General features: G+C 44.3%; 1 protein-coding gene across 2 annotated transcripts in view; it reads right to left on the bottom strand.

The window, feature by feature from the left end:
• Nucleotides 1–24,059, bottom strand: part of SORCS3 (sortilin related VPS10 domain containing receptor 3) — a 275,567-nt gene extending 251,508 nt beyond the window's left edge. The window contains exon 1 of one of the 2 annotated variants that reach the window (XM_064431239.1): nucleotides 23,360–24,059. In XM_064431239.1, coding sequence (XP_064287309.1) covers nucleotides 23,360–23,962 — 603 coding nt within the window. In that variant the 5' untranslated portion in view covers nucleotides 23,963–24,059. Of the gene's footprint in view, nucleotides 1–14,195; nucleotides 14,425–23,359 lie in introns of those variants that run through there. The other variant, XM_064431241.1, reaches the window with a different exon arrangement.
• Nucleotides 24,060–24,320: the final 261 nt, after the last annotated feature.

Here is a 24,320-nt window from a genome sequence, read left to right as displayed (position 1 = left end):
CAGCCAAATTCATGAATACCCATTCTGAGGGAATTCTTTTAAATACCCATGAAGTGTCAAAGTCCAACAAAAATCCACCAAGGCAGAGTAGTTACCCCACATTAAAAACCAGGGAGCTGGACAAGGAGAGAGGACCATGCTTTGCAGCACACAATCTCTGCTGTCTTTGTAGTTTAATATCTTGATCTGTCACACAACAGGGAGCAAAAGTAACTGTTTGAGATCCATGCAGAGAATGAGCTACCCCAGACAAAAAGCAGAGGCATCACCATAAACGTTAATACATCCTTGGTTCTGACAAGTTAGAAGTGTGCTGAAGTCCTGAGAAGCCCAGACAGAACTCTTCCCCAAGAGCACACATCTTTAAAGGTTTGGACTTTTTCTGCCCCATGGCATCTTTCAGCACTGTTTGAAAAAGCCATCACATTTGCTGATGTGAGCCACAAGACTCGCATATGGCAAGGATTGGGATGAGGCTGGCACAGGACATGCTTCTTGCACAGACTAAACAAGGAAGAACTTCTTGGAAGACAACTTCCTGAAGTAAATGTTTTAGGGATCAGAAAAGGGTTCTGGGAGACTAGGGAAATGAGGTAAAAATCCTGAAGACCGTGACAAACACACTGGAGCTGATGACTGAAGTAACAAAGCACATTTCATGGATAAACCAACCAGCTACTTCCAGATCACAAGAAGCTGCTGCACATCCAACTCCCTGCAGAGTTTCCTAGCAGGGGCTGTCTGTGTGTGTGTATATATATACATATATGTAGATAATCAGCAAAGTTTCTATTTTCTCCTCCTACTTAAGGGAATCTTTTAGTGAGCAACCTCCTACACTGCTATTTTTACCTGCTCCTAATCAGTGTGTTCTTAAACATTGAGAGACTCTGAGAAGAGCAGTTCAACTCCTCCAGTGCACAGCCCACAATACACTGAGTAATATCTGAGTGGCAGCTCTTCTCCCATCACCCAGGAGAAAAATTTTTTTTTCTTCTTTTACATCTTGTAGAGCACTAGGGAAGAGCTGGTGGTCAAGGCCTGGGGCATCTCTTCTCATTCACAGGATGCTGAGCTTGAACTGAAGGGTCTTTGAGCAGAGATCATTAGCACCACAAGAAGTCAAGGAGAGGACTGGATCCAAAGTCAGAGTTTTAAACTACTGATGTAGTAAATAATAATACTGAAAATAACCTGAAAAGTTGGGCAAACTCTTTTAGTGCATTATATTCTCCTCTCCTTTTTATCTCCTTTCACCATAAAGGTTTCAGTTTTCACTTTCAATGAATCATCATTGCCAGACCCAAAAATGCCTATCTCAGCCTCAAAACAGGCATTAACCTTTGGACATAATTCCCAAAAGAGCAGGATGCCTCAGAGCTTCCAAAGAGTCCTTGATATTTTTGGTAACAAGACACCCAAGAACAAGGAGATGGCACCAAATCCTGACACCAGACGACAGCTCACTAATCAGTGAGCCGCACTCTCAGCTCCTCCAAAGGTCTTTATCAGATGGCTGTTTATTTAAGAGGGGCCATTTTCAAAGCCCAGCCCTGCTGAGGTGGTGTCTCTGCATGGGCTGTGGTGACACCTTCTGTGCCAGCACAAACCCTGATCATACTTTGTCTCTCCTCATCCATTCGTGCAGCCTTGCTCTGAAAGCAGATGCTGAATTCCTTCTTGACTTTTAAGAGCAGATAGATCTTCCTTTGAGATAATCATCAATTCACCTGATTCTACAAGTCATTTCCTCTCTTGCAGCAGCATTTAATTAAAAAAAAAAAATCCACTAAGGCCAAAACTACTAGAGGCAAAACTCCAGATGAAACATAAGGGGAATCAGCTCCAGTGCCCCCAAATGCAACCACACTAACAATCTTTAAAGACCGTGCCAATTACTTCAGAATTGTTGCCAGCAAGACTGACTGGTCACAAGCACCATGTTTGGGAAAAAATGGCAATTTGGGCTGCACAAGTGTTCTGAGCAAATCTCAGTTTCCTGTCAACACGTACATTTAAACCTCTGACATTTTAAAAGTTGACCCTATGGATTGATTGTAGGCAGCTCAATATAAGAATTCAGCACATGATACTTGATATTTAAACTTCCTATTTCAGATTATAAATGTTGACAGATTTATCTATGACTGCAGTTGACTGGAAAGTATCTGTCCTCCTATTTCAAGTTTCAACCTTTTCCCTGTTTTTGTAAATATTTATCACACAATTTTTAAAGTCGCTCAAAATATCTAAAATATTTTTCTAGCACGGAACAAAAACAAACAACCAAAGCAATTTCCTAATCAAAGCAATTTCCTACCATTTTTCATAGAGTACTTTGTCATAAAGTCCTTTGATTAAAGCTGAAATTTTTCAAGAAATTTTCAATTTTCTTGAAAAATTGATTGAAAACCATGTCAATAGTAATTCTGTAATCACTCTACTCTCCCATGAGTCTTATACTGACTCATAATATTGATTTTATTCCCACTTTAAAAGCAGAAGTACATGCAGTTGAAATTTTTAAGTGAAAATTCTTACTCAATTTAACATTTGTCATAAAACTAATAAACAGCAATATATTAAAATTTTTAAAAATTTTTAGCAGGGCTAACATTTTTCAATTATGTCACTTAAACACAAAAAAAAATATTCTTTTGAAAGCAAAGTCACTGTAGATAATATATTAATAAAGCATTTTGAAATATTTTCACTCTGCTTTCCTTTATATTTTATTTTTTCTTCCAGCTGCAAGCAGAGTACAAGTGATTTTGGGGAAAATACTCTGGTATAAATTTTTAATACACAGTTTCCTGACAAAATATTAACTCTCCTTATTGCAGTTTACTTCCTATGTGCACCAACAGCAATAATCATTAGAACATAACCAAGGAAGCTCAAGCTCACCCAGGGTTCTCTTTCCTGGAACAAAACAGAGACAGTAGCTTGTATTCTCCAAATTCTCTACAAACTTCAGTCCATTAGTATTTATGTAAGTAAGAGTAGGATAACACCACTGAAAGAGAATCCTTAACTCAGAGGGGAACAGCAGCATGGGTGACACTGCAGTGACCACTACTCTGGTACTTCATCCCCTGCATTCAGGGCTTGCTGCAGCTCTACCACACACAGAGAACTGCAGAGGGACAGAGCCATCCCCCAGCACCTGACCCAGACCAGGCCCAGCTGAATACACACAAAGAACAGGCTTCCCAAGAAACTCATACCTGCAAGCAGATCACTTTCTCTTCACAGTCTAAGCAGGGAAAACTAGAAAGCAAGAATCACTTTCACAGTAACGTGCATATCAATGTGTAAAACAAACAAGACGTCTGGAAATTCAGAAAAAATGGATGATATCTTTGCTGAGACAATCACCACATAAATGCATTTCACAGCCTAAAACTACAACACAAGTGACAGCTAAAGAAAGATAAGTCAGCTCTTGTTTATTTTTTCAGGCAGCAGGCTTCAGACCAAGCCTTGGGTGTTCACAATTACATCACAGTATCTTGCAGTGGTAAGCAAAATCTGTCTTCTAGCATGTGGAAGCAGGCTTCCAGTTCCTGGTGGCAAAAGGTGAGCAACAAACACCAGAAACAAGTGTGCAAATAAGCAAGGAGGAAGCTTTTGCTCTCTGGAGCAGTTAAAGGAGTCAAGGATGGTATGTTCACTCAGCACATCATCTGCTTGGATCCCTCTATTTATATTCAAGAAACATTACATACAATTATTATGTTTCTATGAAACCTAATTAATCTATTTATTGCCATCACTCCTCTCTGACAACCCCCTGCACAGAAGTGAAAGTTTGTTTACTACAAAGTTTTGCTTGCTTGAGCTGAAGTGGTTTTCTTCCTCACAATAGATTATTACTCTTTGTAAAGGCAATGAGACAAATCCAGTATCTGTGTCCTTCCTCTGTGCAGTCACTGTGGCATATGTCTGATACCATCAGAGAAACTTCTCTGAGGATAAACAGGGCATGACTTTCAATATTTCTCCCATGATACTGTGTAGTGAAAGAAGTCCTGTACTTTGGAGTGGATTTTGATGGCTCATTGCAAATGTAGTTAATGGGAGCGTGGGACCCAGCAAGGTGAGAGGATCATGGCCTCACCGTGGAGGAACATTTATCCATGCAGACCAAAGGTACATCACAGGACCACATTCCTTTGGCAAAACTCTTTGGGAAAGATATTGGCCCAAAAATTGCTGACATGGGGAGTCCTGATCTGGGCACTACTTTCTGCAGCACTGCTTGACTCAATCCCCACTCCCCAATCTGGCCTCCCTGCTCCCATCTTCCAGCTTGGCTCCCAAGTGTTTCATCTCCTTGAACCACCCAACCACTACTAAGACTCCAGCTTCCTCTTCTTCCCTTCTCCCCTTACATCTCCCCTTGTCTCACCAGAAGGTGGCAGATAATTGCCAGAGATCATCAGGAGAGGCAGGAAATTGTACTTTCCTTCTGGGCTAAACACCCAAAGGAGCCTGAAGCCATCTCTAGCCCTCCAGAGCTGTGCGTAGCTCTGAGAGAGGACTGTTCTAAGCTGTCTGAATCACCAGCTCACCCTCTAAAGAACTTGCCTTCTCTCACCCCTGCAGCATTCTACCAGCCCCACTCAAATCCCCCAGCGATGCAGGGCACCCTCTCACCAGCAGCATGCATTGATTGTTCCCCAGACACTGATTTGAGGCTGATCCACTAATCAGACACAAGAAAGCCCTGGGGAAGCTCCCAGGAGCCATCCTTGGAGTAAAGCCGGCAATTTTGGCTCACACCATCTCTCCAGGCCACGAGTACAAACAGCACAGCAGAGACAGAGTAGGAGGCTGCATTAAAAAGGACGTGTGGATGGCAGGAGTCACAGGATGACACTGCCCTCTCAGCCCCTCACCTACCCCAGCCTATTGCCCTTTGGGGGGTGAGGGTGACTCAGCAATAACCAGAACTGGGTGTTATTTCCAACACCTTTCCAGCTACAGATGCTGGCACAGCACCAGGAGCGCTGCCTTGGGAAAAGTTAATTCCATCCCAGCCAGACCAAACACACCATCTCTGGCTGTCGACTCACAAATTAGACCCTTCAATGTACCTCAGGATACACCCAAATACACAGAAAGTCTTCTTTTGGATAGACATCTTCAATTGGAAGATTTAATAAACTGGGAAAGATGCTGGGGAGAGGAGGAAAACACACTAGTTGCTGATAATAAACAAGCATGTGTCGCAAGCTTTCCCCAGCTCCTTGGCAACCAAAAGCATCACACAAGAGAGCAAAGGGCAATTGGACAAGTGGTCTAACTGGATGTTTCCAGAGCAATAGCTTTAGGTGGATAAGCAAAATCTTTGGTGTATTCCCACATCTTCACCATCCTGTACTGGTATTACAGGCCCCAGATAAAATCCAGGGAGACTTCAGACAATTTGTATTCAATTCAAAGGAAACAGTGGAAAAACAAGAGCGCAGATCAAGAGAGACCTTTACCTTCATGTCACTCTTGCTCTTCATTTGTTATGCCCATATTAGAAAGTTAGAAAGACAAGTTAGGCCCTATTTATTAGTCCAGAGACCACTTGGAACATCAGGATCTGCCTCCATCTGGATGAACTTCCTTTCTCCCCAAGACAAGGTGCCAAAAGCAAGCATTCTTGTGCTACCCAATCCCCTAAACCAGGTCTGAGTTTGTCTGAAAATGTTCCTTAGCATGGGGCACAGAAATGCTGGGGGACACCAATGGCCAAACCACCACATTCTCACATCAGGCCAAGCGTCCAGGAGCAGGGAACATCCTGGACACCATGTGAAATAAAACAGGTAAGGTACATCCCCCCTGAGGTGGGCACTGGGGTCCCACAATCTGCCATCACTCATGGGGCCAGCACCACAAGTTTATTGGAGAAGAGTCACTGGCTGGAAGCCCAACCTCTGACAGATTAGTGTCTGTCCTAGAGGCAGAAAATCTGGTCCACAGAGATTAAAAGTGCTCTGCCTATCCTTCTTTGTCAATAAGCTCAGGGATGGATGACATGTACAGATCAGCCCCCGGCAGCAGGGAGGTGGCAGTGGACGAGGCTGTTTTGCTAAAGCAGCAGTGATGTCCCTCAGCCCTGTGCCTGGCTTCCACACACACCTTTCCTTTTCACTTTTCCATACAAAGAATCTCTCTTTGCAAACAGACCTGGTGCTGGCAGAAAGAAATATTCTTTGACACATTTCCTGGGGGTGCTTTGATAATGAAAAAAGAGTTAAACACTGGCAACACCTGACTGGCCTTCCTGCTTTCTTTGTATCATTTTAATTAAATTTTTTTTTAGAAATTGTTTGAAAAAAAAAAGCAAAACAATGGTGAAATATCAGTCTTCAGATAAAAGCAATTTTGAAATCTGATGCTTATGTAGCTCTGTAGGCACAGTGGATATTAATAATTCAACAAAATATTACAGTCATTACTATATTTGGCAGTATCACAACAGTGCATTTTAGCAGAATTTCTCTCCAAATCTCATTGCAACAGCCATTAATAAATAAAATGCAATTCACTGCATTAAATGTGTTGTTTAAAGGCTAAATATTTCATCAGAACTAATTCATTTTAAATAATCAGACTAGGACTCTCCTCCCAGCACCAGGACAAATCTCAGCTCTGTACACTTTCTACACTTAGAAATGAAATTATGTTTCAAAAAGCAAACCACAAATTGAATTCAACTGGAACATGCACGCAGCAGCCCTTAGACTACAGCCCACTGCAGACAGACAGGGTCACATTCAAACAGGCCACAGGTCTCACAACTTTGTTCTGCTGTTTTTGCCACCCAAGAAAATTAACATGGAAGAAATACAGTAGAACTGTTTGCATTTATTGCCTGCCTTGAACAGTGGCCAATATCTGATTCCCTGTGGGAAGGAGAAAGAAAGGCACATTGGTCCAGACCTCAGCTGCCAATAGCTACAGACAACAAGGCTTACCCAGCACCTCCCACCAGTCCCTCCCCAGGGCTTTGCAAACGAGGTCAGTTGCCTCTCACAGGTGGGGGAACTGAGGCACAGAGGGAAACAACTTCCCTCTGTAAAGCCTAAAGGTGCAACTCCCACATATTTGTCCATCTTGCAAGAGTGGTAACACATGAAAGCTCTACCCTGTTGCCCCCATGACTCCCTTTCAGTTGCAACTTTCTGCTGGCAAATGCTACCAAGTAATTTAGATCTGAGGTGTAACTCCCCCTCCACTGTCAAACACAGCCAACCTGCCAAGCCATAAATCGGTGAGTTTATAAATCAGGATGAAGAAGAGGGAGTTTGACTTAGTTTCTATCAACTGGTATAATTAGCAAAAATAAGTTAAGAAACCCATATTAAAAATTAAATAAATGACAACTACAACTAAAAAAAATCAGACAAATAAACAAACAAAAATCACAAGTGTATTTCAGCTTGAAATTTTCAGTTTAAAAGCTTCTTTAAAAAAAAAAAGCCAAACAAAAAAAACCCCAACAAACTAACAAACACAACCAAAAACAACTCTCTAAACCACTGTCATTTTATGGCCATCTCCAGTACAGTGTGTGAGCATCCACCCTGCTGACTTACAAGCTGACGTCAGCAAGGTAATTCCTGTAATTAACAGAAAACAACATGACCTTACAAGCAGGCCCTGCATCAGACACCATAATCTCTGTTTTTACCCATGGAGCTCACTGCTTTCCTCCAACAAGAGCACATAAACCTGCAACCTTTTTTTCACTGACTTTATACCAAGACAGCATAGCACAAAAAGTCACAGGAGCAGTATCTTCAAGCCTGACTTTCTACAGTAAAATAGCAATTTAATAAGGCCAGCATATTTTGTATCTTCTAAATTGTGCTGAGTTTGCTTTCATCACTACACAATAAATATTTTGTTTTAACCTTTTAAAATAAAAGTATCACCTTTCCATTGAAAAAAAATTCTTTCAACAATTTCTTAAAATTTAAGGAGGTGTGTTTTTTATATTTTGGTTGGTTGGCTGTGGTTGTTAGTCTTTTTTAAACCAGAATGCAAGTCTGTGTGTGGTCCAAGTCAAAACCTGGGGAGACCTGTCAGGGTGGTGATGGGGGTTAGGGATTAAACCCAAATTATTTCCCTTCTGCCAGCCAGCCCACACACTCTCAAAAACACCAAGGCCAGCAGTCAGTTATTTACAGAGCTCTCTGTACTACATATTCCTGATTCCAGAGAGGTGCCAGATACAATTCACTGCCAGATACAGCTGTGCCACTGAGCAGAGTGACATTGAGAAGAGATGGACTTTTGGTCTCGTCCAGCACATCTGATCTTATGATCCTGGGCACATGTCCAAACCCCATTAAAGTCAATAGAAATGCAAAGAATTCACTGGCTTTGAGTCAGACCTTATATGACAGTGGACAAGAACAGCTAGAGATATTATATCTGTCAAGGAGAAGAGTTAATGGGAACTTGCTCTAATAAATACACCACCTTCACTGCACTGCCTCTTTGTGCTTTAAGTCATTCATCCTCAAATGCTAAGGAGCCTTAACTCCTGAGCCAAAACCCAGATTATTTCTCTAGGTTTTCATCAAGGCCCTCTAAAGCACTCCTGCCCCAGTCAGACAAGCCAGCAGGACCTGAGCTAGAGGAGAACCTAAACCCAAGAGCAGTGTAGGACCAGCACAGCAAGGTTAGAGAGGTCACAGCCAACAACGGAATTTGTGAAACTGATTCAGAGCTCAGGCAGTAAGCAAAGCAGCAAGAGAACATGCCACACCACAAGACAGGATGGTCTCTACCAAGGCAGTAAAGAAGCCTCATTTTTGTTTGATGTGCTGTTTGGACACTGCTTGGTGGAACTCTGCAAGTGAAGCCCTCATCATCACTCAAAACTACTTCTAAAGGACTGCATTCCTGGATTGCTCAACCCCTCCAAGAGACACCTCTGCTTCACCAGGCAGCTTGATGGCTTCTGACACTTGGTAATTTATCACGGTGTTAATGCTCTCCTGGTTGCTGTCTGTTATGAAACACAGGCAGAAGCACAGTCTTGCAAATGGAAGAGGCTTTCAAATTCCATCCTGTCCAAGCCTGCCAGATGCCAGAGAAGGGGTATGTGGGTCGAATTCTCATCTTACTGACATTTCATCAGTGCATCAGCATTGACTTTGAAGGTATTACTGTTGCCCTATTCAGCATCACGAAGATGAAAAATATGCCTTTAATAAAACTGCTGTGCTTGGTTTAAATCCTTGCTATTGCAATAAAATCTTGATAAGGACCTTAGCCTGATGAAGCAGGAGCTCCTGTCAGAGCAGCGTGTTTTATTTCAAAGACAGACAACAAAAGACAAACCAAAGGGTTCCAGTGACAAGTTACTCCAAGTAGAAGTGAGAGATCCAGAACACCATTTCCACTCTGGCAAAGAGATCACTCACAGCACTTGGTCTGTCTGGCCAAGTCTGTGTACTCTTTATCTACCCAGCCAAAAAAAAAAAAAATTCCTCATAGCAGCTGTTTCTAAAACAAGCACAGAAGAGGCTGGCAACCCCAGCTCATGACTACAGCATAGCACAATGTTTACAAGCCTGGTTTGCTAGTTTATTACAAATGGTTCCATCCCTCCAACTTCCATTCAAGCAGGTGTTTGTGACCTCTTGAAATATTTACCCACCAGAAGCAGCGAAGATATTTAGCTAAGCAGTGAACGGAGAGCCCACAGTGGCACAAAATCTTTGAGAGACACTACGTGCACTAGGAAGAGATACTTGTCTTCTCCCAGAACAAGCCCAACAGCATTTAGGATACAGTTTAACACTGAGATTTTTATTCCAAATATTCCAAAAGAACAGAGACTTGGCAAGTTCCAGGTTGACAATTCTCACCCTCACGTGCCCAAATCACTGGTGGGTAATTAACACTACTGGCTTTTATTGCTGAAGCACATGCCTCTGTTCTTGAACATCCAAGTTTCTCACCAGTACAAGAACGAGAGAAAGGTGCTTGCCCACACTGCAGCAATACCTGAGTCTTCCTCCTTAAGTCACAGACATAGTCATGTTCCCCACAATCAGATAACTCACTTTCACTGTCCCAAGTTCAGGGCAATAGAAAAGAAAATACAAGACAAATGTGGGGGGGGGGGAAAAAAAAGTCAAGGGTACAAATTAAAGGAGATACATAAAGACACTTCCAGACCCACACTGGCAAAACTAAGGCTGCACAGAAACATTCACATTAGGGTCCTGCCCACACTAGCAGAAATCAAGCTCTACTGAAGCAACATCAGCATAAAATCACCATAAACCAGAGCGGATTTTACAACACTAACACGGGCTGAACAGTACCCCTTGAAAGGCTAATATGCATTTACTGACATCCTTCCTCCCTCTTCAGTTAATGGCAAGACAGACCATTTAGTCAGTGCTCTAAAGCTTTATCTTGCAGGATAGCAATTTATGCACCCTGGCAGGTGAGAATGACCCACTCAGCCTAAACAAGAAGGAGAAAAGCCTCCTGACAGCATTTCTCTGCCCAGTTCTTTTCTGAGACAACTCCAAGTATCAGTCAGCCATGGCATGTCTAACCTGAACTGACTGTGTCCCAGACTCCTGGGAGTCAGATCCCCTGACTTCGGATAATCACTTTCCTCCCTTCTCCAGGAGTTAGGCACAAAGCAGTACATCATCCAAACACTATTTAAGTTCCCAGTGGCTGTGCATGCCTTGCTCAGGGGACTGATTTTTTTCCTCTGGTGCTAATTCCATCTCTTAGGTTCATTTTCTTCTGTGCCCTGAGCAGGAGCTGCCATAGCAGAAGGATGCCCAAGGGAAATGCATCAGGACAAGTCAGGCACAAGTGTGCCTCTGGAGGCAGAGAATTTAAATAAAGAATGAACCTGAAAAAGCTACCAGCTTCCCTGTAGCCAACACTGCTAAGAAAAATTCACCACAGGGGACTAGCACAGGAGCAAAACACCTTCTGGCCCCAAATTCAGGAGGGAGAAAGCAAGCACAAAACTGACCAGAGTGCCACCCCAGGGACTGGCAGAGGCTGGTGTCAAAAAGTCAGAAACAACAGAAAAGGCCACATCTGCCCCACCACAACTGATCATCTATGGTCTGTAGAAACAAGCTGGCAGGGAATGCCCATGCTGCCTCCTCTTCAGGGAAATGAAATTCCATATATGCAGGTAAAAACAAATGGCAAGGTTCCCCCTTCTGTATCATGTACATCATCCTTTAAAGACACAAAATTTGTGCAAGATGCTGTACATACAGTTGGGTGGGGAGAAAGTCTCCCTTGTTCCAAATGTTTATCATTAAACACAGTTTTTCTACTTCTCTGTTAAAACCATAAAACTCCACAAGCATTTTTATCAAAAAAAAAAAAAACCAAAAAAAACACGCTTTCAGCTCAAGACAGAAAAGATTGAAACGACAGACCCCAACTAACTGCCAGCTCTTTTCCACCTTGCTACTATTTCCTCCCACCTCCTGATCAGTGAGATCTGCAGATGAGAGCAGAGCAGAACGGAAGGGAGGACACATGCTTTAGGAGAGCTCCAAGTTTAGCATGCCAGCAACCAGTTTCAAACTAAGGAACCTGGTGTGTTACTAAGGGTTGGCAAACCCAGCTGTGACAGGCACAGAAAAACCTTCACTCTCACTCATACCAAAGCCTGTCCAAGTCACTGCCACTGTGCAAAGGCCACAGCAAAGGAAAGAGGAGGAATAGACCTGCAGTACCATATAACAGCAGAACCCACAAGTTACAGAGGAGGGTGTAGACAAGGAACACAGGAAAAGCAGGAAAAATCAGACTATGGCCCCAAATCATCCCTGGCTACATGGTACTTAGGTTTTTTCTAATTATATGCTTACATACCTAGTTCTGTAGTTACCAGGTCACATATCCTTGCACATATATAAATGTAGGCATAGTATCCCCTACATTTCAAAACCAATTTTTTTTAAACAACTTAATGATTAAAATGGGACTTTAAAAGATGTAAAAAAACTCAGGAAGATCCATTCTGTCCCCTCCCATTCTACTCCGAGGTGTTCCCATGCAGCTGATTTTTTGACAAACACAGGTAATAGCAGACTTAGTTTTGTTAAACCTGTTAGGTACCAAGGGCAATAAATGTTACAGCCAACTCTCTCAGGTAAGAATGTGCAGCATTAGACAATGCGTTTCCCCATCAGGTGTGAAACAGAACACTTTCACACATATATTGACTCACTCCTGTGTTCTGACATGTTCAATGGATCAGCTCTGGCCTCTCACCCCTGTCTCCTCCAGGATAAGCACATGAGGAGAACTCTGGCTCATTCCAACCTGTCTGAGAACAGCATCCACTAAGCAGTGACTTTCATAACTGTTAAACTGTGTCTTTGGGAAAGAAAATTAGAATCTCCTCTTCTACAGAAGACATAGCATTCTCAAATGATTCAATATTTTATCCTTTAACATCTGATCTCATTCTGCAGAGCTAGACCTGTGTATTTCCCCTTTCTGTGAGTTGTTTTTCCATCTCCCCAAACTAGTCTATTGCCTGTTTCCAGGAGCACTACAGGAAGCACTAATAAATAATATTTTTTAAAAGCCACAGAAAGCTGAGAGTCATAAGAACAAAACCTCAATGCAACTCAGAAAGGCAGGCTTTGTTACTTGCAGTACATGAGGTGGAACAAGTAATGTGGACAATCTGAAATTAATTAAAAGGAAAGGCAGGTACATTGAACCTGCCACAAAGAGGTGCTGTACAAGCAAACAGAATGCTACACTACCAGCAGTGGTGCCTTTTGATTAAAGGAACAGTTTCCAGGCAGGATAGCAAAAACCAACACTTAATTAAGAAAATTAAGGACTCCTCTGTGCTAATGCTGTAGCTGTGGTTTAGGTGCCCTGAAAAAAAAAATAAAACGTTTCTGCTTTGGATCAACAGACCATGCTATGTGTGAGTTAGCACTGGAGGGACAACTTTGGAATCCTTGGACCAATTTGAACTGAACTCCACAGGGATAAAAGGTCACAGAGGTGCAGAATTCCTCTAAGTTGAGCTGAGTGAAGAAGCAGGCCCCAAAATAATATCTGGCCTGAACCATAAGGCACCCAGGGTCCACTTTCATAGCTGGCAGGGCTCCAGCTGATTGATGCATCAATCACAGCGAGCCCTCCAGCACATCTGTAATGCTCAGCCAAGTACACCTTGTGCCACTCTTCACCCATCTGAACAGGCAGCAGAACGAGGGATCGTGACAGAGATGATCACTCTCTTGGGGTTTGTAAGGCAAACACTGAGACAAAAGAGTCCTGGGAGGGCACACAGTTAAGTGATTGCAAACTTATGTTGCTTAACAAAATCACCAGGCATTTTGCTCATTTTCTGGTCCTTCAGAGAGCAGACAGTGCTCACAGACCATTTGAAGCGTTCAGCATGGCTACTGGGGCAGGGCCTCAAAATCACTCAGCAGAAATCATAGTCTGGTGGGCTGTCCTGGCCAGATCTTGTTCTGCTGTATTCCATATCCCACGTTTTATTGAGAGCCCTTCAGGTAAAGGCTCAGCTACCCATAAAGTCTGACCATAGACAGCTGAACAATCTCTATTATACCTCTGTGACACCTGATATGGACACTGTGACTGGATGGGACTTTATCCTGGTGTTGCTCTAATAGTTGCCAAAGAACACCTGAACAAAGAATCTTTCTTCTGAAATACCAACTGTCTCGAGTAGCACGGCTATCACACAGGTTTGCAATCTCACTGTCTCACAAGCAAACCTCTTTTCAGGCCAGGTACAAATGTGTTTTGAAATGGCTTGATCTATCAAGCCAAGAAGGTAAAGCAATTGGAACAGCAGACAATGATGATCTCAAAACTCTCTGAGACAGAACTTTGCAATGCTTTAACTTGATCAATTTGTTAATGATTTTAGTTGACCATGTTCTACTTTTCTACTATTGAGAGCCCTGTTCTTTCCCCTCTTAGTGCCACACCCATTTTTCTTTTCATCCTTTTTCTTATTAAAAAAATATATACAGCATCTAAGCTGTAGCAATGAAGTAAAGTAAGTCCTTTGTTATTAAGTAGCCCATCACTGCTGATCATAGCCCAGAGTATATTCCTCCTCTCTTGCATGCCTCAGTTTTCTCAAGAAAAAAAGGAAAAAAAAAAATTATACTACTGACCTTCCTTTTAATGACCTTCAGAATAGACAGCTGAAGGAGGCAGCAAAAGACATTTTTATGTACAGTCACGTCTGCCATTCTGCAAGCACAAAAGTGGTAGGATTTGGTAGTAAAGGACACAAAAACTGGAACAGAGCAATGTCTCCATATACACAGACATCCACCCCACTGCCTTGTGCAGGAAGGATCCACCTCCCAGCTCTCTAACAGGTAAATAAGGCCACAGACCAACCAAATCTGCCTGCACCTCATGGTATTGATCACAGCTGAGAGGGGTATTTCAAACAGGCACCAGCTGCAGGGAAAGGCTAACAACCAATTGAACCTTCCACTCCATCCCCTCATCACCCATGAGGTTCTAAAGCATTTTGGCAAGAGTGAGATAATCATGTTTTACACATTCTCTTCCACACAACAGCTTTTGCAAATGTCCATCCATTTCAAGCCTCAGTGACAGCCCTCCATGTGAGTTAACTCTTGTGGATAGGGAATCCAAGACGTGTTAGGCACAATGGCAAGACCACAAATCACAAAGACAACCTGCATGCACAGCCTGCTCTCCTCCAGTGCCCAAGGATGCACATCCAACTCAACCCATACTTTTCTCTCTGCCCTGAAAGTCAGCAGGAGCTTTGTGCCAAGTTGTCTGCTTCAACAACCCCTCACTGGGGTCCTCTAGCAAATCCCCAGGAGAGGCTCAACCCATTTCAGGAGCCTACCAGCAGCACCACTGAAGATGTCCCAGCAGTACCCATGTTACAGACTGATGCAGTGTCAAAGCAGTTGCTTCCAGCATCCCAGCTCTTCAGCCCATCACTGACCTAAGTGATTTGCAGCTGCTCAGTCCTAGTTTGTTTTTTTTTTAATTCCAAACATTCATTTTAGTCCCAAAGAGATCAGCTAGTGCAACCAGGTTTCCCAGGAAAAGTTTTTGTCCCACAATGCAGTGGCTGGTAAGAACTCCAATTCTTTCCATTCCTCCACATCCACAAGAAAAGAAAGGAGGAACACAAACCCTAAGATTTGTGCAACACCCTTCAGCTTGGTCAAAAAGTCATGAGTGCCAAGTGGCAGGGACCTGGCAGGGCAAGCGCATCCTCTGCGCATCAGGTACAGGGAGAGAAGCGAAGGGGCCCAATTCTCCTGCCACCCCCTGCCGCTGTGGTTGGCGCAGGACAGGGAGCAGATGGGCAGCGAGGTGGCTCTGTCAGCAGTCCCCGGGGGACAAAAACAGGGCAGGGTAGCGGAGGAGGAGGGTGCAGCAGGAGCGGCCGCGCTGCTCGCCGGGCCGCACAGCTCGAACACGGCCTGGCCCACAGCAGCAGCACCGCCGGCAGCCGCAGGGCCGTCCTGGAGCTCTCAACAGGCACGACTCAGGCTGGAGGGGACCGAGCAGATGAGAGCCCCCGGCACAGGGCAAACCATCGTCAGGGAAAAGCCTGGCAGCGATTAGAGCCAGTACAAGGGAGCCAGCATCAGCTGTACCGCGGCCGAGCGTCTGGCAGGACTCTTCTCGTCTCTCGCAGAGGGAACCCCAGACAGCGGGAGTTTCGCGGAGTCTGTGACTCCGAGCGGGTTTCCACATCAATATTTCAGCAGCCTCTGCCCTCCCAGCAAGCAGCCCGGGCTCCAGCAGCATTCCCTCCCTTTCCCAGATGCCCACGCTCCCTCTAGCGCCCGGCTCCGCTTCCCTCAGCCGGCAGCCCGCACCCTTCCCTCGGCCTGCGCCCCAGGGACCCATCCTCAGCAGGCCGGGCTAATTAAAACTGATGCTATTTGGGGCACGCAGGCCCTGTGGTGCTCTGCAGAGCTGCTGCCTGCCGATTGTGCCGCATGTTGGAATATAACGGGGAAAAAGCACCGTGACAGCCCCAGCGTCAGGGCTGTGCCACTCGCTTCAGTGGGAGAGCAATCAGGTCTCCTTCAGCACTGAGAGGGAGGAACAAAAGTGAGATTTGATCACTCAGCATCCATCTTTTCTTACTTTTATTGCATGCTGCGACTCCACTGGTTATGAAGGCTGGAAATTGACCCTAAAGTTTCCATGGCAGATTATTTATCAAATATGTTTACACCCACACAGCCGCGTTCTACAAACATGCAGCAAATTTTCTTCAGTTGCCTCAGTCTCATAACACCTCATAAAGGCAGGAAAGGAAACACTTCCATGCTCTCCTTTTTGTATGGATAAAATATTAGCAGGTGCAGTTCTCCCTGAACATGAGGAGAAGTTATGATTTGGGAAATTGTTTACTTTGGATTTCTACACAGTTTAAGGCTTGTATGACTCCAGCAAAGTATATTCCAGCTAAGGGATACTTCAGCTTAAAATTCCTGTTGGGCTCCACCAACTATGTCTCCAGAACAGTCTCCAGCATGGCTTACAGTGTGCATCAGACTCCCACAGAGTAACAAACTCTCCAAGCCAAACAAGAGACAGTTTCTCTCTTGTGCACAGACAGCTGTGCACAAGAGAGAAAAAAACTCATCTGCCCACAGTCCTGTGGCTGTAATTCAGAAAACATGAAGAGCCCACAGGTGTACTTGCTGCTCCATATTTCCTCACCTCTGTATTCATTTCTCAATCTTACTTTTCACTGCTTTAAGATCCTGCAGGTTGAATTCTCCACTAGAGCAAAATAGCCTAGATCAATCCTACATCAATTTAAACTGAGGATCCAAACAAATACTTTGCTGCTTTGGGGAATTTCTGCAATTATAGAATTCAATGCTTCACAAGGAACATGCCATTTAATTTACTGTCTTGACTGAGGTAGGTTGGATTCAACACCTTCAAACACAGATTCTCAGTGGAAGATAAACTTGACCAGAGCCCAGCCAAACCCAAGCATTAACTCCACAACTGACAGGTCACCTGCCATCACCTGTGTCCTCAAAGCAGCCCCAACCGTGAGGCATGGCCCTCAATTCTGGAATCAATCTGGAATTGTGTGCGAGTGCTGACTGATGTAAGCATGTACTGCTCTCTGTTCTGCCCACAATCATCCACAGAGCTCAAGGAGCATGATAATACCGTATGACTTGAGTCAATTCTTGACTGTTTGCAAGACTGGTTTCCAGTATTCTTCAGTGCAAGTAACACTGAAGATCTTTGCCCTTAACCTGTGCTTTTCCCATTAGACAACACTGGTCTAATGTGTTTTCTAAAATCCATACTACAAATGCAGCTATAAATTTGGAAACTCTCAGAAAGTTTCATCTTCTTACAGCCTTGCCTTCATGAAAATATTTTTTTCATCTCACCTCCCTTTTGAGAAAAATCTCTCCTGATGAACATAAATTATCTGCTCAAACCCCTTTTCAGAAGACTTCATCATCTAATTGGATGAATGTTTTCCATTATGAAAAAAATAATTAAAGAATCACATAGCTGTTTCTATTTGCATTTAATCCACTTTGAAAGCTTAGCCACAAGTCCTGGGGCATCATCCCTGACTGTGGCAAAGTCTTGAGTACTGAGGTCTGAAGAGAAACTGCTGATAGGAACCCCAGACAGGAGCAGTTCTGTTACTGAGCTTGGAACTACAAGAACATCAACAGTTTTCTGTGCCAGGCAGGGAAACGGCCCAGGGAACCTGCCAGTTTCCTGGGATCCACAAACAGTACCCAGGTCCAAACATCAAATTGACTTTGCAATGAAACCAGTCTGGAGAGAAACAACACAAAAAATATTTTCCAGATGCCTTCTCCCTGGTCTACTAACTCAACACAACCACAAAAGTAGTTGCCATGCTGGTTTCATTTTTATTTTCAATCTTCTATATAAATATTAATTAAAAATAGATTGGCAAAGTCCCAGAGAAGGACTTCAGTAGCAAACTGCAATTAATAAAGGTAGAGGAAAAGTAGTAATGTATAAAGACATTTTGCCACAGTTGGCCCACCTTCAATGGCAACAAGACCATAGCATACTCAAAAGCTGTTTGAGAACAAAACAGTCTAGAATAGAAATTAAAGTATCTGCCAAAGGCAGTGCAATTAATGTGGTTGTTCTCTCACCAATTTTGCATTCTAGGAGTAAACATTTTAGACTGAAATCCAGCTGGACTTTTGGAGCAGTTACCCACGGCTGACAACTAAATGCAGCTTTGCCTGCCTAAAGATTTCCCTTCCTCCCTTCCAAGCATAGCCGTCTATTTGGAATTGCAAATATTGCCCATCACACCACATTGCAAGGCATCTTAATGAAAAACTACCTGGCACAGAGTGATCCCATTGGCCTCCCCAGCTTGTAATGCTCCATGGGAGTGAGTAATGTCTCAGCATCCAACCACCAGTACATTAGCAGATCACACCAGAACCCTGCCAAAAGCATTCAGAGGAATCATTCCGGGAAGGACAGGCTTCACCGGGAGAACTTGCACAACCCGCTTGTCACTGCCAGCCCCCAGAGCTTGACAGGGCAAAGAAAAAGGACAGGTGGTAGCAGGAGATAAAGAAAAGCCATCCAGAGCAGAGTGGTTCCCAACAGATCATCATCTTTACATGAGTCTTGAAAATCCCCAAAGACCTTCTGGTACCTTGCTGCAGCACTTCCTTTGAGAAGAAACTTTTCCTAATGTCCACTATGACATATGTTGGGGCTGTTAACACATATTAATCCCTCTTCAACCAAAAAAATGTCTGTAAGCTACTGCAGCATTGTTAGCCTCCTCTTTATTATCTTGTCCCAAAGGCATCTCATATTCCAAGTCTTGAAGTGAATCTTGAAACCACATTAACTCCAGAAATAACAGTCACAGGCTGACTGGACAAAACACTGCAGTATGACTGCCAAGACAAAACCAGGCCCCAATCCAGTGTCTCACCAGCTCTCATCCTGCCTTCCCCAGTTTTCAGGGCCTGGATCATGCTGCAAGAATGCAATTGCATGGTTTGCACAAGCAGCAGCTGCACCATTGAAACACACCAGACTTCCACTGGTTTATCTTCTGCACTGTTCTATTACAATGAGACGAAAAAATTGCACTGCTGACATTTTTCATGTCGTATGAAGAATCCAACCCCTAGGATCATAGAGGAACTTGGCCTGGCTGCAGCAACCTACAATGTACACATGCCTTAGACAAATGCCCTCTCCTGCTCTTCCTGGGGCATTATAGTGCATTTCTCATCGTTATTCCAGAAGTTTGGGAGAATTTATGCCAGTATCTGGGAGATGTCCCTGCCCAAGACAATAGGGATTGGGACTAGATCATCTTTAAGATTCCTTCCAACCTTTAATATTCAATGATTCTGTGGAGTTTGCCTCTGGTTACTGAAAAAGGCAAAGGCATATATACATAGGATAGCTAAAGCATGCAGTGATCATAGCTGCAGCATCTCCATAGACAGTGGATTGAATTTGTTATCCAGAAAAAGCTAGAAATGCACATCTTTTCTTGTCATATTGAAAAAACCCAGCCACAACGACACAGAATTTGTAGCAATTCCATCACCGAAAAAGCATGGACAAAATTAAGTATTTCCTATAAACAGCTACTTTCATCGGAGGGACAACTCTGAAACCTAAAAAAACAGTTCCCATTTCCCATTCTACCAGTGATTCCACCAGGAAAGCAATCCTATAAATGTATTCTATTCACTGTAGCTTCTTGGAATCTCTTGGAAAACCTACTATCAAGAAACGAGACAGTGAGATTTAAAACTGTAAGAGCATTTTTTTGTACATACTTATCCTAGAAATCATGGAGAGAGGAAGGAAGAAAAGATCATATGAGGAATCAAATCATCTTCACAAGAAGGTTGGAGAGAGCATCTGATGAGCAGAACAAGGAAAAATTTCACGCACTAACATAAACATGTAGAGAGGGAAAACAAGTGTAGACTCAGAACTGCTCACTGAATTTGTACACAGCATATGTGTTCAGAGGGGAATGGTTTTGGAAAAAGAATGGCCTGCAGATCTTTTGGGAATAACAGTATTTTTCACTAAAAATTCTCCTTTCTTTAGAAAAGCCTTGACAAGAAAACATTTTATCTGATCTCTCCAAGGTCCCTCAAGAGCTTCATGACCTTGCTCAATAAATGCTTCTATTAGAGCAGATTGATACTTGAAGCCCAAATAGAAGTCTGCTTTTTCCAATATCAGATCCACTAAATTAAACCAAGTGCCCTCCATAAGAACACAGAGAACACAAACCTCACTTCTACACAGACTAGCATTTTTGTATTTTCCTAACGATTTTCACTTCAAGATCCTCAGGTATTGTACAAAGCAGAAATGAATTCTGCTCCACACCACCACTTTGTGGTAGCTAAGTAGTACTATCCTCGTTTAACATGGAAGAGGAGATCCAGAGAGGTTAATTGTCTTTCCTAAGGTCACAGAAAAAGCCTCTGGGCAGGACAAAGCAGAGAACCCAAATTCCCTGATCTCACCAGCCTTTTGCCTCTATCATAATCCTGACTTCACTATCTGCAAATACAGAAAACAAAAGTTTGTTGCCTGGAAGGAATTATGTTTTAGTAAGTTAAATTGTGATTTCAGGGACGTGTGAGAAAAGCGGGATAGAAGAGTCACAGACTCTTGCTTTAAAAACAACACTAATTAAGAAGCAGAGAGTTTTAACATTCTAGGTAACAAGATGTCCAGCAGCTGCAAAGACCTCCTCCCTTTAGTGGAGTGTCTGCAGATCTTCTTTGCAAATCCATCCAGTTTTCAGGAATGCCCTACCACTAATGCACAAAACTTGATTGATCATGTTTTTAATAACACAAGTGACAAATGCTGAGGTTTTGAAGTCTGTTCAAGTAACAGAATTGGTAAAAGCAAGCTGTTTGCCCCTTTACTGCTTTGGGAGCCTGGGTATAACAACATACAGACACATCCTACCTACTCTACTAGATCAACGGACATAATCATGACAGGAGTTAATATCTATTGTCCATTTCCAACACACCTTCCTGCTGCTTTACATCTCCTGTGACCTAAGAAAATTTATGCTTTATGATGTGGGGCTGGGGACCAATATGACCAATGTAGCAAAAGAAGCCACACTGCTTGCCCAAGTGACCTTGGGCAAATTGCTTCATGTTCCTGTGCCATGGACACACCAACAGTAGAATTAGATGAAAATTGAGCTGCAGCAGAAAAGCGTGCATTGGATTCAGCCTTATCTGTTAATTAATGAAAGCACCCAGGTTCAAGCATATAACTTGCATATAACTTTCCCTCTACCCAGTTAAAAAAATCCAATTAATTACTAAATGCAGTATGTTTTCTGCAAAAGACAGGAGAGAGAAAGTCTCAGAATGCTAGACCTCACATCAGGAAAATCACAAAAAGATAACATTAGAATTTATTATCACGCTTGTTTCTCCTTCCTACAAACACCACCCAGGCAATAAACACCAGTCTTTTGCTTTAGCTTGTGCTTTTGAGTTGGAAGCTTTCAATGCATGGTATCCTGAGGTGCAAAATCCTAATGGCATGCCATGAACAATCAAGATATTTTTTTCATTACCCTTCTCAGTCACTTAAAGAATAAGGAATATAGTTATTTAAATAGCATGTTTCTGTGAAAGAAACCGAGGAGAGTGAATTTTGTGAAAACCACTTTCTAAGCTGTGCTTTAGAAAAAAAATAACCTTTCTTTCCTCTGCAAATGCCTACAGAATGAGTTTTCATTTCTACTTTAAGCAGAAATACTCAAAATTATTGGAAATCCGTGCTGAGAAGGCATGGGGGAGGCATTTAAGCTTCTTTTACTCAACACCCCTTGATTCAGCATCAAAATGAAACAAAAGAGAGGGCATATAGCTTGTTTTCTTCAGTACATGGCATGTTATGTTAAAAATAAATACTCCTAGAAGCAAGTGTAGTGCTGAAATATACAATACAGCTGTTTTCTCTTCAATGTTTGCTTTCATCTTTAATGAGAGTGAAATTCATGTCTGGCAAACACAACTGCCTTTAAAATTTGGTTAAATCAAAGTAACATCTACATTGCTGTCAGAATTATTGCCTAAGTAGCAATAAATAGACAAAAAATTTCAAGTAAAAAAAATTAGTTGAGTTGCACATTAGAACCTACAGCTGATGCACAGAGACACAGATAAGTAGGTAGACAATTTGCTTTTTCATGGCTAGTAAGTTCCATGAAGAATGTATCTGAAAATGCAGCCAATCTGCTTTATGCTGTTAATTGCTTTATATTCATTTCCAATAGTGGAAAAACAATAAAAAAGGCATTTTCAAGGCAGCAACAAGCTATAATAATTAGAATAATGGGAATATTGTCATTAGACATAAAGGTTTCCCAGAGTCCTTTAAATTACATCTGTTCCCAGACTACATGAGAGTAGAAATGGTATTTCTGATACCAAGTCAAAAGAAACTTCAAGTTTTGTCCACAGCCACCTGCCGGGCGTTGCAGAGCGGGTGTGAGGGAGGGTCCTGCACTATCATGGCACAACGTGTGGGCTTTTGGGACATGCCCTCTACACACGCACACACACACACACAGTCCCACAGGCTTTCAGGGACACCTCAGTGACTCATTATTACTGATTTCGGGGAAAAGGCGTGAGATGCCATGGATTTTTTTACAAACTTTCCACTCTGCTTGCACTACGCACCTCCTCCCAAAGCTCCTTGACGTTCCGTGGGGCTTTCCACCCCTTAATGAATTAATGGGATCTCCCTTTCCTCCAGCACTCAGCGCGGGGCACTGGAGGGCTCTTCCACCAGCCCTGTGCATCATACATCCCAGGCAGGGAGGCAGCGAAGCGTGCTGCGGTGTTTATCACACACGGAGAGACTCAGAGCGAGTGTCCCCGGGGGAGAGGCACACGGGACATGCCGGAGCGCAGAGGGGAGCGCTGGGGCCAGCCCGGCTTGCCGGGGCGCTGCCGCCGCGCCGCCCGGGGATCGCGGCTCTGCCGCCGGGGGCTGGGGCAGAACCGTGCTCCCCCTCGCCTTCACCTTTCCCCGGGAAAACTTTTCTCCTGCGGCCATCGCTCCGTCTCCCACTCCCGCTGGCAATAAGGGCATGGTGCCCGCCCAGCGCCCCTCTCCTCCCCGCAGCCCGGCCGCAGCGGCAGGCTCAGCCCCGTCCCGCCGCTGTCCCGGCTCCCTCCCCGCCAAGCGCCGCCGGACCGGCTCGGCTCAGCTCGGCTCGGCTGTGCGGGGCGGTACTCACGCTGCTGTTGTGTCCGGACCAGTGCACCATGGCTTGGTTGTGCGCCGCATCCCCGGTGAGCGCGAAGGTGGTGCTGCTCAGCCTCGGCTCCTCGGCCCCTCGCGGCCGCGCTGCTCTCCCATCCTCCGGGGGCCCGCGGGGCTGAGCGCGGCCGCCGCGCTGCCCCTCGGCCGCGGGCACCCCCCGGACGCCTCCGGCCGCCAGCGCCCGGCGCCCCTCGGTGCTCCGGCGGGTCCGCGGCGCCGCCGGGCCCCGGCTCCCGGGCGCGCCGCCTCCCGCCCCCGCCGCGCGGAGCGCCGCTCCCCGCGGCCCCGCTTGGCCCCCCGGCTCCGCGCCCGGCACCGGCTCCGCCGCGGCCGCCGCCCCGAGCGAGCCCCGCGCTCGGCCGCCCGGCCAGCTCCGTAATCCTCGCGGCGGCGGCGGCGGCGGCTGTCGCTGCTCCTGCCTAAGGCGAGACGAGGAGGACGGCCAGGAGGGCGATGGAGATGAGCAGGATCTGCAAGTTATTTCGGCGCCGGTGCAACACCAAGAGAGAAGTAAGAACCATGTCCAGGCGAGAAAAATGGTGTGGCAGGTCGGAAAGCAGTTGGTCCCCTTCTCCATGCCTTTGCGGAGCGAGTCGGGGGGCTTGCAGAGGGAGGGGGGATGAGGCGCTGCGTTTAGGGCTTTTTTTTTTTTTTTAGGAAGAAAGGGGCCGGATTCTAATTATAATATTTATTATTTGCAAAAGGCGCCTCTTTCTCTCGCTCTTCTTCTTTCTCTTCTTCGCTTTTCTCTTGACTCTTTCTCAGCCTTTGAGACGATGACCAGGAAAAAAAAAAAGGAAAAAAAAGAAAGAAGGGGGAGAAAAAGGAAAAAAAAACTCTCCCCGGTAGTTGGATTCTGTTCCTTACTGTTGCTGGATATTTTTTTTTTTTTTTCAAAAGTGCTTTTCAGTGAAACTGTTCACGTTCAAGGATTT

This window comes from Passer domesticus, chromosome 8 (genome assembly GCF_036417665.1).
Source record: "Passer domesticus isolate bPasDom1 chromosome 8, bPasDom1.hap1, whole genome shotgun sequence".
NCBI lineage: Eukaryota > Metazoa > Chordata > Aves > Passeriformes > Passeridae > Passer > Passer domesticus.
This window is presented reverse-complemented; position numbering and strand designations above follow the sequence as displayed.